The 15,702-nt window shown below is 41.0% G+C and overlaps 1 protein-coding gene across 6 annotated transcripts in view; it reads left to right on the top strand.

Moving 5' to 3' along the window:
* Nucleotides 1-15,702, top strand: part of CHRDL1 (chordin like 1) — a gene marked incomplete at its 3' end in the record, with an annotated part of 222,344 nt that overhangs the window by 189,865 nt on the left and 16,777 nt on the right. For all 6 annotated transcript variants that reach the window (XM_079765852.1, XM_079765849.1, XM_079765847.1 and 3 more), the window contains exons 7-8: nt 2,658-2,725; nt 12,346-12,514. In XM_079765852.1, coding sequence (XP_079621978.1) covers nt 2,658-2,725; nt 12,346-12,514 — 237 coding nt within the window. The remainder of the gene's footprint in view (nt 1-2,657; nt 2,726-12,345; nt 12,515-15,702) is intronic.

The following is a 15,702-nucleotide window of genomic DNA, read 5'->3' as shown; positions in this document are numbered from 1 at the left end:
TGGTCCGGTTGCTGAGTGGAGGAGCTGGGCATTAAGAAATTAAAGAAAGAAAGAGACCAAGAGGCAGAAATAGATTCATGAAGCTGGGGCTGGTTGAGACGCCAACTTTCCTCTCTGATGGAGAGGCTGCAACGAGGACGATGACCCAGAGCCACGCAGCGCGTTTATTTTAAAGGCCTAGATTTACATATCTAGTCCCGCCCCTGCCGACACCTGGGCTGCTATGAAGTCAGAACTGATTAACTTGTCCAGCCTCATTGGGGAAGCATGTTCCCAGGGCGTGTCTCTGCCTACACCCTGAGTTCAGCTGACGATAATTAAGGAAAATGCCCATGTGTCTTTCCAGGTGGCCCTCTACAATGCTGGTGCTGCTAGTCCAGATACCACACTTGGAGAACTAGTGATCTAGGCAGTACACAGTGGGGTCTAAGACATGGTCTCTGGTTTCAAGGGATGTACAGTCTTTTCATTGTGGCAAGCCAGATGCAGGAAACATTTTACAGCAGAAAATATTATAGAATAATTTAGTATTATTAATTCAAGAAATATTGAATGAGTACTAACTACATGCCCAGCACTGTTTAGGTAATGGGGTTATATCAGTGAACATAATAAATAAAAATCCTTAGTCTCATTTGAAGCCTTAGCTCATAGGATAATTCTAGTGGGAGAAAGCAGACAATAAATAAAATACATAAAATGTAAGATAATTTAAGTGCTAAGAATAGAAAGCAAAGAAAGGGGGTAAGAAATATCAGAGGGTTTTGAAATATTAGGTGGTCAGAGAAGGCCTTCCAATTCCATTATTTGACAGGTATTTATTGAGTGAACACTGTGTCAGGCATTGTTATAGATGGTGGTGATATAACCATAAATAACACAAATAATAAATCCTGGCCTTACATAAGGAACAGACTTATTTGAGAGCCAGAAAATTCAGGGTTTTGGTGTTAACTCTCATAAACTCATTATGTGACTGAATGGCTGATACTTCTCCTCTCTGAGCATTGGTTTATCCATCTGTTAAATGGAGCAATTGGACAAAGTTATGCTTGAACTCCTATACATCTCTCAGGCTATAGGATGCTAAGTACTTTAGGCAATTGGAAATATGTAAGAGTGCTTGAAGAAGACTTTGTAGAGGAAGAAAAACTTAATGGTTTCCATAGGCACAAGGGAACAATAGTGTTTGTGAGGTGGGAAGAAAATTTCAGAAGAAGAATAACATGAGCAAAAGCATAGAAGTAAGAATGGGAGCTACATGTTCAACAAAAAAACAAGGAGGTTAAAGAGTAACTGAGATAGTTGGGTGGGAGGTGAGTGCTCAATAAAGATGAGGTCCTGGCTAACTATAGAGCATTTTGGATGGTTACCCACTGAGGGTTTTGATATGGGAATGATACAATTATATAGTCAAAGTGAGTGTTTCAGGAAGATTAAAATAGCCTCCATTTAATGTTCAAAATTCATAATTTTTCCATAAGATTATCTCAGAATCATGAAGATTTAAAGTCATAATTTGTTATGTCACTGACTGATTATAATATTGTTACCAAATTAATTTTAATGTCTTTTTCAAACCCTAAAATTCAATAATATTATTTCTTTTTCCCCCAAGAGTACTACCATATGCTTAAACCAGAAACATATTACTATTTAGGCTTAGGATTTGAAAGCTTAAGGAATGAATTGAAATAGAAAATTCTTAATGTTTATATTATTTTTGTATTTTTTGTTATCCCATGATATGTATGGTTTATTTGTTATTGGGTTTGTCCTCAGCCAGATATATAGATAGATAAATCTGTATTTATTAATCTCTACACACACACACACACACACACACACACACACACACACACACACACAAATAGTACTCACTGAGTGGTGCAAACATCTCTAAGACCAAGCTTCTCCCATCTGCTTGCTTGGTCATAGGTAACACAGGTAATATTCCTGGGAATTGTCTTCTAGTTTTTGATCTTTAATCAGCTGAGGAATATCCATTATCTGTGGTATATTTGTTGCTTTCCAGGCTGAAAGTAAAATCTTACTCCTAGAGGCAGTTACTCTGGAAGACAGCAATGATAAGGGTTAGCTGTTCAAAGAGTTGATATAGAGACTTAGAGAAAGGTGTCTCAGGCAAAAACAAAAAAGTAGAAAAGGATATCTTGGATATTGGTTATGTAAACATTCCAACCTTACCTTAACTTTCATATCATATCATAACTTCTCAGAGATACAATGGTGAATTTAACAAATCATGGCAGACCAAATACTCAAAGCTCTCATTTATTAAGGGTAGTTTAAACACAAGTTAAATATGACCTGCAAAATACTTAATTGTCACTGGAATAAGGTAAGCAAAAGTGACAATGATTATTATATTAAAATGGAAAGGGATTATTTTCCCTTTTATCTTCAAAATTCTGAGTAATAATGCTTCATGGTCCATTTTGCAAAGTGCTAACTTTCTTCAGAGTTATTTTGACAAATGAGGCACACCCAGAAATTATTTAATGTTGCTTTTTTAAGAATAGCTAAAAAGTCTGGAGAATTTTGGGATTGTAGAACCAAAAATGTTACTGGGTCACAAGGGTGATATTTTTTCCCTTCTGTGTATGCATGATTTTTTTGTATTTCTTTTTAATAAACAGGGGAAGGAGAATTGTCATGGGAACATTCTGATGGTGATATCTTCCGGCAACCTGCCAACAGAGAAGCAGTAAGTGTGAATAGCTCAAATAATTCAACACTTCACAGCATCAGGTCAAACTTTCCTCTCCCCATGGCTACTCTCCCAGCAACTCCATAAAAGGGTCTATGTCTAAAACCATTTTTCTTCCCTTTCCTCAGAAATTTAAATGGCATCATCACCAACCTATAACCATTTAAGTACACTGTGTAATTGGTAACCAGGGCCAGGACATGAATGCAAAGAAATCGTAGCCCCAAACATTGAAAAGCCTTCATCTAGAGTAGAACATGGTTCCCTTTCAGGATGACTTGCCAAATATTTGTCTTCTCTAAGGAAGGCAGGCCACTGCTCCTATCCTCAACAGTGAAGACATTCTGTGTATTGTAAAGTAGGCCAACCCATCCTATTGGCAGAGGTACTTTGGAAATGTCCAAACAAACCCTCCCCTAAGCCTAAGGCTCTCACTCCTACCTATGGAAGAGAGGCAAGGTAGCAGGATAGATTTTCCCTTCTCATTCTGAAACATCTTCTCATTTCCATTCTTGATATTAATCTCAGAATAAGCTTTATGAGTAGGCATCTCTCTACATATAGTAATAGCATCTCTTGTTGCTTTGTATTGTTAGGTAATTAACAAAATAGAATCTCTCTCTAAAAATATATATGTTTAAGTCCAGAAACACTTCAAACTTTTTAAAATCATAAAATAATTTGTTCCAGTTCAAAGAATTTATATTAAAGGTCTTATAAATGTGTACAAAATGTACAAAGGCATTCATTGCACATACATGGGTGTTTATCACACCCTTATACAAAAAAAAAGTGTACAGGGGTATTTAATGCAGAATTATTTTCATAAGAACAAAACAGAGACAACCTAAGTGTCTATTAACGGAGGCATGGTGAAACACCTTATCTATGGGGTCCTGTGCAGGTCTTAATAATAATGTAGTACATAGAAATGTAGTAAAGTGGAAGAATATCAAAAATATATTATGGAAACAAAACTAGGTACAGAATACAATTTATACTATCATATATTTATGTAAAAATTATGTGTTTTCATGTATGTAAATGAATATGAAAAGAATTGGAAGCTCACATACCAACAGGTTAGAGTGGTAATCTCAGAGGAGTTGGAATTGGGCAGGAGGATAGGTCGACTTTGACTTTTTAGTTTATATCTTTTGTATTATTTGATGTTTTGCAATGAGTATGAATTAGTTTTTAATAAATAACATTTAACCTTTTGCACTCGGATGTCGAGCATGACTCGACACGGTTAACATTGGTAGCAGCTCTTTTTATACTCTCTGAATGTATCAATAATTTGAAATATTAAAAAATCCAAATAAATAAGTTTGTATGAAAAGAAACTCCAGTTTTTTATTCTACTGATGCACTTTGTAAAATCTGGGGTATTTAAAAAATTAAATTCAGAGTAGAATAAAGGAATAGAGAAAAAAGCAAGCGAGTGCAAAGGGTTAAAGGATTTTCTAAAAACCTGGGAATTAGTTCTCAACATGCATTGGATACAAGGCAAGAGTCTAGGGAGTGATAGGGCAGACCTATAGAGAGGGTGTAAGATGTTAGTAGAAGACATAATAAAATGACCAATCCTATATAATAATCCTATACAATAAATAGGTAATATGCAAATTAACCCTCACGCCGTCACCCACAGTGGAGGCTGGGTTCCCATAACACAAGATGGCTGTGCCCACAGTGGAGGCAGGGTTCCCATAACAAGTGATCAGCAGTGACCTGAGGCTGCATGGCGCTGGGCCAGGGTGAGGGACCTGAGGCTGCACCCCTGCCCAGTGGGGCTTAACTGGGGACCTCAGGCCGCACCCCCGACCCCGGCACTGGGCTGGGGGACCTCAGGCTGCACACTCCGCCTGGCAGGCCTTGACAGGGGACTTTAAGCCACGCCCCCCCGCCCAGCGGGACTTGACGGGGGACCTCAAGGTGTGCCCTCCACTCGTGTTGGGGCCAGGGACCTCAGGCCATGTCCCCTGCCCTGGTGCCGAGTGGGGATACCTGTGGGTATGCCGGGGGACCTGAGGCTGAGCCCCCCCCTGGCATGCACCAGGGGATCTGAGGCTGCACCCCCCACCCAGCATGGTTCAATGAGGGACCTGAGGCTGTGCCCCCTGCCTAGCAGGGCTTGACGGGGATGGAGCCGGCCAGGTCTATCTAGATCTCACCCAATGTGGGTGGGGCTGGCTGGGTCTGGGTCTCATGTGATTTCGAGGCACGTGCGGGTGGGCGGGGACTTGACTCTGGGTCCCGTGGCAGTCCCAGACTCTGACAGGAGGAAGATTTTCATATACATTTTACTAATTTTCTTTCATCTCTGACACTTCTATTATAGAGAAAGGGCAAATAGCAATATTAAATTATTTCCTCTAATTAATTCCCTTTAAATGTGCACAAATTTCATGCACTGGGCTACTAGTACAAACATAACAGTGCAGCTTAGGCCATGCTTCCCAGTTGTCACATGTGCCCTTTCTGACTTACATGCCCCCAGCTTGCCAACACCCTCAGCTTCCATTTTCTGTATTGTGAATTTTCTCTTTTTCTCAGCCCCAAGTTTTGGTTGTTGTAGGAAGTTGAGAGTGGCTAAATTAGTGGCTGTCAACCAGATGCCATTCTAAACCATATTTAGGTTTCAGTCACCTTGAGCTGTGTGCCTTAATCTGGGTGCCTTGGCTCAGAGCCATTAATGATAAGGGCATTAATTAGCCTTTCTTCTTGACTTCTTCTTATGCTGTCCTCAACTCAATCCTTTGTCTTTCAGCCTCGTTGTTCTTCCTAAACCACTGGTGATAGGCCTGGACTTAATCCAGTACTTTCTGTAGCAAAAGAGGTCAGGTACAGTATGCAGGGTCTTGAAATAGTTATTCACTTTCAAAGGAGTTCAAGACTTAACTCTAGAAACACATTTGGGTCTGGTAGACCAAAATGTCTAGATAGTTCCACTTTATTATAAATAAACTAGAGGCCCGGTGCATGGTTTCTTGCACCGGTGGGGTCCCTCAGCCTGGCCTGTGCCCTCTCGCAATCCGGGACCCCTTGGGGGATGTCAGGCTGCAGGGATCGGGCCGAAACTGGCAGTCCAACACCCACTGAGGGATGTAGTAGTACATGAAGTGGCAGGGAGGAGCCTGAGCCCAGGCCAGGCACCGTGCCATTCCCACTCATTCTGGCCCTGCAGCGCCTGCCTCTGCCACAGCTCAGTAGTACTGCTGCAGAGGCGGGAGAGGCTGGTGCTGCTACAGTGCCGCCACAGCTGTGCACTCGCCAGCTGTGAGCCCAGTGTCTGGCACCTGGTGTCTGGAGCCTGTCGGTCAGCTGAGCAGTGCTCCCTCTGTGGGAGTGCACTGACCACAAGGGGCAGCTCCTGCATTGAGCATCTGCCCCCTGGTGGTCAGTGTGCATCATAGCGGCCAGTCAAATGGTCTACCGGTTGCTTAGGGTTTAATATATATAGATATTTTCCTTTGTTCTAAAAGATATAGATATTTGTGATATGATTTGAATAATAAATAGCATCTGTAGTAATGGAAAATTATGTACGTAGCACATAGTAGCCACCCAATAAATATCTGTTAAATCAATGGGTGTGAAAGATGGAGTGAAATGAGAGTGTGTTGGGGCAAAGGAAAACTTTATTTTAATCCTCACCTGAGGATATGTTTATTGATTTGAGAGAGAGAGGAAGGCGGGGAAGTGACACAGAGAAACATCGGCGTGAGAGAAAAGCATCATTTGGCATCCCGTATATGCCCCAATGGAGATCGAACCCACAACCTAGTTTTGTGCCCCGACTGGAAATTGAACCTGCAACTTTTTGGTGTTTGGGACACTCCAACCAATTCAGCCACCCAAAAAGGGTCAGAAGGGCACTTTTATTAATATTAATGCACAGAAATTTGTCCCAAATCAGAGAGAAATTCTTTAAACTTGTTTGTTCTTTACTAGTCAAAAATTAGAAGGTAGGAGAATCCCTTCTGAATATCCTTTGCAGTTTCACTTTCTACATGAGAGGGGGGAAAAGGGAGCCTTAACAACACAGTTCTAATTTATTATATTGTTCCTAATTTAGTAGACTGTCCCATTTAGAGGGAACCCTAAACCTCAGTTCAACAGAAACACAGCTAATTAGTTTATTTTGCCGAGTTGGGTAAAAAACATCAGTTTACCAAGTTTTACCAAGTGCACAGGAAAGAGAACCAGTGTTTCAATTATGACTCCTTTGTAAAAACCTGAAACAGTTTGTGTTTGATTTCTAGATCATAATTTCATATTAACTGGTCCTAGTACCATGGGGGAAATGTGTGTGTGTGGTGGTGGGGGGGGGAGGTAGGTGCAGGGTGGAAAACCAAAACATGAAAGCAAGCATAATTTTGTTTTGGACCACAGCCAAGCTCCGATTTACCACCAATATATTACTCATAGAGTTACCATTAGAAAAGTGAAAGAGTTGGGGATAGAAACAATATGAAATGTAAAAATCCATGTCTCATTCACATTGTCAGAACAACGGTTTAGGAAAGAAACTGGCCTAAGTGTCTCTCAAACAGGAATAGTCCTAGTTACTAGTGAGGAGAGATATAATGTGTGGATTACAATACTTTTTGAAGGCATTTTAAAAGTAAACGTTTGATTTTGCCATAACTCTAGATTCACTTGCAATTGTAAGAGATAATACAGAGTGACTTACCCAGTTTCCACCAATGGTAACATCTTGCAAAACTCTAGTACAGGATCATAACCATAAAGGCATTTACCCTTCCTGAACTCTTAGAACTTTCCTGTCTTCACCAATAAAACCCTATAGAAAATTTGTGATCTACATAATTTATGTATAACCTTCATTATTGTAAATTTAGGGGGAAATGCATCATACCATTATTACAATTATTTTGTACCAGTTAAAATAAAGTTGCTATTAACAAAACAAAAATCACCCCTATATCTTAGACCTTAGAACAAATAAGGTAGAAATTCCTGGGGAACTGCTACGTTGATGAGGATTTTCCAACACCAGAAAAGAACTGTGGTCCTGGTCAGGTGGCTCAATTGGTTGGAGCACCATCCTGTACACCAAAAGGTTGTGGGTTTGATTCCCAGTCAGGGCACATACCTAGTGCGGTTTCGATCCCCTGTTGGAACATGTACAGGAGACAACCAATGGATCTTTCACTCTCACATTGATGTTTTTCTCTCTCTCCCTTCCTCTCTCTAAACATACCCTCAGGTGAGGATTAGAAAAAAAAGAAAATAACTGTTCAAGAGCCATCTCAAAAGCCTAATATATCAGTCCTTTAAGTCAGTAAATCAAATATTGAGCAGAATACAACAAAACATAGCAAACCTGAAACCCAATACAAAATAGTATTGAAAGTAAACAGTAGTTGAAAATTTTTTAATTAAAAGTGATTTTGAAAAAAGCATAGCTACATGGTCATTTCTATCTAACTAGTTTTTAAATTTATTTTTATTGAGGTAACATTACTAAATAGCATTATATAAATTTCAGGTGTACAACATTATAATTTGATATTTGTATGCATTATAACATGCTTACCACTAAAAGTCTAGCTTCCATCCATTACCTATATTTGACCCCATTTTACCCTCCCCCCTCCCCTTCCCCTCTAGTAACCACCATTCTGTCATCTGTATGGCTTTGTTTTTCTTTTGTTTTGTTTTGTTTGTTACTGTTTTGTTTTATATTCCGCATATGAATTAAATCATTTGGTTTTTGTCCATTTTGTCCTGCTCTTTCAAGCAGCCTACTCATAGTTGGTTTTTAAGATGTTTCAATTTCACTTACAACTCCAAGACATTAATACTTTTTTCTTCTTTGCTATAAGTTACAAGATTAGGGCAACAACTCTAAAAGAGCCATTACTCTTAAATAAAAATCACACATCACCACCCCCACTCCCAGCCTAAAACAGAAGATCCTTTATGTCAGTAATTCTCAAACTTGGCTTCAAATTAGAGTCCAAGGGGTTGAGGGGTATACCCCAGACCAATTCCAATGACTCCCTTGGGGTGGGATTCAGGCATCAGTAATTTTACAGCTCCCCAGGTGATTCTGTGTGCAGCCAAAGTGGAAACCAGTGGTATGTGCAGTTGTAAACATTTCTATATTGGAAAGAACTTTTCTTCAGATGAGTTTTTATCAAAATATTTGTGGAACACTGAGCTTGACCAGACATTATCTCTCCCACCTTCTACTCCTCATCTTCCTCTTCCTCCTCCTGTACTTCTTCCTTTCTCCTTCCCCTCACTCCCACTCACTCACACTCTCCCGCCAGCTATAAAACCTCAACCTTCATTGTCACCTTGAATAAAATCCCTCTACTCCATGGCCTCAGTTTCTCTGTCTGTAAAACACAAGACTTACATAAGATGAGGTGGTTGGGGTGGGGGGCTTCACTGGTTTCTGAACTTTTGTTTTGTCTTGAATCATTTTTCTACCCTTATCATATGTCTAGGTTCTAAGTCCCTGGTACTAAAGAACAGCTTTTCATTTTGTGCTCACCCTCATGAATCAGAGAACTTCTTGTGCTTATAGCTTATCCTGGGTCAGCGACCTTCCCTCTCAAATTCTAGTCCTGTCAACCTCCCTCCTTTTAGCATCAGTAGGACACCCAGAATCAAAAGTCCTCTCTGTGTTCCTTTGGCAAAACGTTGCCAAACTCCAAAAAGGACAGAACAATCTGTAATGGCCTTTGTGAAATGTGAGTGATTATGGCAGAAAAAGACGTATGAGCCATTGTGGAGATGAAAAATATTTATACTGAGAATCCCATCTGTGTGAATGATAATAAATGGATACAAATTCTTATTTGTGTGCATTTTTACAGCAATGCACCAGGATGGGCTCTTCTTAGAGGGAATAATGTTCTCTTTCTCTAACTCCAGCTCCTGTTCACTCACCCCCTTCTCCCACTAAAGTCCCCTCTCCAAAAGAGTGATAATAATTCCCAAAGGTAAATTTGCAAGATGTGTGCCTATGGAAAATAACTGTATTAAATGTTTTATGGGATGGCAGGATCACAGGACCCCATAACTATTTTCTCAAAGTTCCCTGCTATTTCTACCACTGCATATAAGGATCTTCCTTTACAATTGTCTACAAAACCTTTATATATATATAATTGATTTCAGAGAGGAAGGAAGAGGGAGAGAGAGATAGAAACATCAATGGTGAGAGAATCATTGATTGGCTGCCTCCTGCACACCCTGCACTGGGGATCAAGCCCACAACCTGGGCATATGCCCTGACTGGGAATCGAACCAGTGACCTCTTGGTTCCTGGGTCGAAGCTCAACCGCTGAGCAACACCCGGCTGGGCTACAAAACCTTTTAATGGGTCTCTCCTCCTTTATTCCTAATAATTGTCTCTAAAACACTGTTATTTGGCTTTAAGCTTTAAGTTCTATTCTTCATTCATGTCATCCTCCTCCATCCTCTACCTCTTCATTCATGTCATCCTCCTCCATCCACTACCTCAGGACAGAGGTTGGTAGCAGGATAGGGGGCACATAATGTGTCTTTACCCCTTGCTGAAAGAGCAATGATGTCATTATTTGTGCTACAAGACTCTAAGCTTTCATTCATTCATTCACTTTTTTTTTATGAGCACCTTCTAGATGCTAGGCACTATTTTAGGGATGGGAAATATAGCAGTTAACAAAGTCCTTGCCTCTGCAGAGCTGAATTCTATTACTGGCATGCACTGTCAGTTCGTTATCTATAAAATATCTACACTATCTGTGCACTGATCTATGATCTCATGCTATTACCTATGTTTAGTCTCTATACATTTATCTGGACTGTACTTGACTCCCATCTCTTCCTCCTATCCAGTTCACCTTATGCATTTTCAGGGTTCAATGCTTGGAAACACAGTTTTAATTATTACTCTATTTTTAAAAATATCCCTCAAAGGCTTCCATATGGTCACCTCTGTTGCCTACCCCTTAGCCTGTCATTTAAAGTTCTCCATAATCTGGTGCCAACCCACTTTTGGGATGTTATCCTTCAACTGTTCCCTTTTATGGACTCTATGTTCTGTGCTGCACCTTGTCAACTTGGAAACCTCTGCCTGCAATACTCCTCACCAACTCTGCCTAAAAGAAGTTTATCCACTTTTCATGACCCAGCTCACAAAGCCTCCCCAAAAAGAAGCTCTCTCTCTTGTCATAATCTGCACAGTATTTTATACTTGTCTTATGGCTTCTGTCACATCCTGCCTTGTGTTGCAGGCTTAACTCTTAAACCCAAATGTGTAAGTTTTATGAGCAGGAAGAATACTTTACCCTTTTTGGCTATTTGCTCCCTCAGGAGTTTGTAGGTGAATCTAGTCCAATCTTCTATAAGAAGAGAGAAAAGCCCAGGCTGGTGTGCCTCAGTTGGTTGGAACATTGTCTTGTACACCAAAAGGTTGCAGGTTTAATTCCTGGTAAGGGCACATACCTAAGTTGTGTGTATGGGAGGCAACAGATCAATGTTTCCTTCTCTCTCTCTCTCTCTCTCTCTCTCTCTCTCTCTCTCTCTCTCTCTTTCTCTCTCTCTCTCTCCTTTTATCTAATATCAATAAGCATGTATTTGGGTGAGGATGAGAAAGAGAGAGAGAGAGAGAGAGAGAGAGAGAGAGAGAGAGAGATCTCAGCATGCTGCCAGTGCTGATTTACTTTATGTCCCTATTTTTCTCTTGATGTGGGTAGATGTGCAGTTTATTTTTCTTAAAGATTTAACTTTTTAAAAAATATCTATATATATAAAAGCCTAATATGTTAAGTGTCCGACTGTTCGACCAGTTGCTATGACATGCACTGACCACCAGGGGGCAGATACCTCAACTGGTAGGTTAGCTGGGGTCTGGCCGATTAGGACTGGGCAAGACGAGCCAGATATGCCCTGAAGCCCTCCTGCAGTCCCTCCCTGGCCCCTATCATGCACCGGTGGGGTCCCTCGGCCTGGCTTATGCCCTCTCGCAATCTGGGACTCCTCAGGAGATGTTGGAGAGCTGGTTTTGGCCCAATACCCGCAGGCCAGGCCGAGGTACCCCACTGGTGCATGAATCTGTGCACCGGGCCTCTATATTTTTATTGATTTCAGAGAGGATGGGAGAAGGAGTGAGAGAGAGAAACATCAATGATGAGAGAGAATCATTGACCGGCTGCTCCTGCATACCCCCTGACCCCCACTTGGGATCAAGCCCACAACCCGTGTGACCTGCTGGTTCATAGGTTGACATTCAACTTCTGAGCCACACTGGCCAGGCAAATGTGCAGTTTAGATCAGAGCTCATCACTACAAAATGATTAACCTTTTGCACTCGGATGTCGAGTGTGACTGTTATTGAATGTATCAATAATTTGAAATATAAAAAAATCCAAATAAATAAGTTTGTATGAAAAGAAACTCCAGTTTGTTATTCTACTGCTGCGCTTTGTAAAATCTGGGGTATTTAAAAAATTAAATCCCGAGTAGAATAAAGGAATCGAGAAAAAAGCAAGCGAGTGCAAAGGGTTAAATGCCCTCTAATGTATGTAGGGCTATTTCTGCCTTTTCGTTGGTGGATTTGAGGAATTGAATTTGTCCTTGTCATTTTACAGAGACATTCTTACCACCGCTCTCACTATGACCCTCCACCAAGCCGACAGGCTGGAGGTCTTCCCCGCTTTCCTGGGGCCAGAAGTCACAGGGGAGCTCTTATGGATTCCCAGCAAGCCTCTGGTACCATTGTGCAGATTGTCATCAATAACAAGCACAAGCATGGACAAGGTAAGGGGCATGTTCATTTTGTAATACATCCACATTAGGGCTTCAGCAGCTCTGGTCTTTGGAGGGCTCAAGCTGGGAAAGGGCCTTTTCTCCCATGCATATCATACATTCTCATGTGGATCATTCACTATCAAGTCTACAAGTTGAGTATGAACAAGTAACTCCAGAGGACACTTAGGATTTCCCTAAATATAGCCCAAAAAAGTATAGCTAATATTTTAGATGTATTTGTCATTATTTAGAACAAAAGGCGAGAAAGCAATGAACCTAATGCAGCCTACAGCATTTCTCAGTTGCCCCTGGGGGTTGAATTACATTTGGGAAACTTCATTGGATCTTTAGCAGAATGAGAATCTGTTCATTCTCTAGTAGGGGACCCACTATTCAAATGTAGTAAGTGCCAAATGCTTTTGAAGCTCTTCTCCATACCTTAGAAATAGCAAATCTCATACCTCAATGCAACCCAGAGTCTCCTGAGGCTCTTGTGAAAGATACATTTCCCAGGACCCATGCTTATAAATTCTACCTTATATGAGGAGATTGTCCTTAAGAATGAGTAATCCACTGAGAAAAATCCAGAAACCTCCTGGCTTAGGACCAGGAGGACTGATCAGATTCACACTAACATGCAGCCCACTCAGCCAGCCAGCTGGCTACAGCAGGCACCCATACACATCCAAGGCCCATTCCTTCCTGCACAGAGTTCTCCTGCCTCCACACTCCCAGTAGGGGGGGCGGTTGGGGAGAGGAGAAATTCAAACAATTGACTGCTCCTTACTTTTTTAGGCATTGTGTCAACCAGCTCTTCTGACCAAGAGCTCAGGGGGTTCCTTTTTATGAAACCATAAACATGTTTTGTTTCCTTTAAAGGAAAAAACAAATCAAAGGCAATTCTCTGAATGGGTTAAAAGTAATAAATTATTAAAACAAATGATTGAATAACATGGGTGAAAAACAATCTGTTACAAAGAACTCCTACTATAAATCTCAAAAAAGCTGGTCAAGCCAGAGCTAGTTGATCACATCTGTTACTAGTTAGATATGAATTTCAGATTACAGATAAAAAAAAATTAAATTGCTTTTGAAACTAAGAAGCTTAAAAGAAGAACCTGCAAAATAAAACTCTTAACTAAAAATGATGATGTATTAGAAGAATTGGAAATATTTATTATCGATTAGGGTTTGGTTTGAAATTTATTATTTTTAAATCCTAAGGAATTCTGATATGAATTTCTGAAATGAGGATGAGTTAGGTAAAGATGCAGTTTGATTCTTAATACCAAATTGCCTCTGGTAGGTTCCATTTTCTCTGAACGTATTTCAAAACCTTAAAAAACGTGTGGGGAAATGGACTTTGAAAATCCTAAATCCCATAATTTCTATAGGCCTCTTCATTTTCAGGGCAGAGGCTCACCCCTTGATTTTCTCCATGTCCTACAAAAGCCCCAGCTGGTTTATATTTATTAATTGCCCTCCCCCGCCCCAATTGCTTTGGTTGCAGCAGTTCTTTCCTGACATTTCTATTATAGTTAACTGTAGAATCACTTGTTCCCCCACCCCCACCCCCAACTCCCAAGGCCCCAGATGGATACATTCAAAATTATCCTGAGAATTTTTTGGCGAGGAGAAGGCGGTGTTTCCCTCTAGAGAATTAACCCCGCCCTATTGCACTGCAGAGTATAGGCTCTCATCCAGTCTAGATTGCTTCCTTAGTCCAAATGTTTAAGGGAGGGGGAACAACACTGGAAGTCCTGCCTGCACTTTTTTTAGCTCTCCTGCTAATAACTATGTGTTCCTCTGAGATACATACCAGTTTACTTGATCCCTTGGTAAAGTCAAAGAAAAGAAGTGACAGGAAGGACTCCACCATCTTGAATGTGAGTCCATCCTAAATTTTCTTAAAGCAGACAATGTACCTACTGGATTGCATTGTCTAGAATGGAGTATCACTGTCTGGGGAGGAGAGAAAAATAACACATCTTTCCTGTCTTGTCATGTGATTCTATCTACAGCCCATAGCCTCAGGGTTCACATATCAGGTCCTTGTTTTATTTTCCTGTAAGGTTGGGAATTTCTCTGGTTTAGGTTTTTAGGTTCTTGGAAATATTTACATAGATTGACCTGTTGGAGTGCCCAGTACTCTAGCAACTCTTGCAAAGGACAGGAAAAGACAACCAACATCATCTATATTTCCTAATGTGACCCAGTAGACTTGATGAGAGAGAAATAGCCTAATGATTCATTCTTCTGAGGCCACTGTCTTCCAGCCAAATCAGTCAATTCCTAGAAACGCCCCAAGTGGGGTTATTTCTCCCACCCTAGCCCCGCCTTAAGTGATACAACCCATCCTGTTGTTGATTGGGATGCTGAAAGGTCTCCCTGGGTATTATGAGGTGATGGTAAGAATGAGAAACACACCCAATCCCAGCCATGGCTTGAAATCTCCCAAATGTCTCAGTTCTCTCAAAAAGGGAGACAACTCATTCTCAGACCTTTCCATTTACAGCCCTGGGCAGTTCTCATCCTGGATCCTAGCTCCATGCCTCACATTAGGAGCTGGATATGTTTTGGTTGTATTGCATTGAAGGATGTTCCTGCGACCCCTTCCCTTCATAGACCCCTCAACCTACAGCCCAGAAGCTTGCTTTTGCAAGGCCCCTCAGAAAACATGGAGCCAGTGGCTTCACTTCCCACTCAACAAATGTGAGACCACCAAGGATATATCTAGGGCAGGCAGTGATTCACTCTAGCCTAATCTCTACAGCCACTATGAGATGAGGGACAGAGGACACTGCCTGAAGTTTACAGGCAAAAAAAAGGCTACCTTTCACCACTTACCTGGTTGGTGTGGGTCCTTTCCCTCCCAATCTTGTCTTAGCACCTTCCTTCCAAGGCCAGTAACATTAGACTCCGTAGACATTTGTGTTGGTGGATCGGACACATAGCATTTGTTATTGTGAATGGATTTGCTTCAGGATTGGGGGGAAAATGGCCCATTGGAAAGAGCAGTAGTTTTTGCATCTAGCTTCCCTGGATGGTAAATCTCTGTGGGAAATTTTCATGCGAAGAAGCACATGCACTTGGGCCATATTATCTATGGAACTGTAGCCATTAAAACTACATTCTACTAGAGGTTCCTTATCAGATACCCAGAACAGATAGAACTTTGCTTTCATTCATTCCTGCAA

Source organism: Cnephaeus nilssonii (genome assembly GCF_951640355.1).
Source record: "Cnephaeus nilssonii genome assembly, chromosome: X".
NCBI lineage: Eukaryota > Metazoa > Chordata > Mammalia > Chiroptera > Vespertilionidae > Cnephaeus > Cnephaeus nilssonii.
The sequence above is the reverse complement of the archived record's forward strand: the minus strand, read 5'-3'. Positions and strand labels throughout refer to the sequence as shown.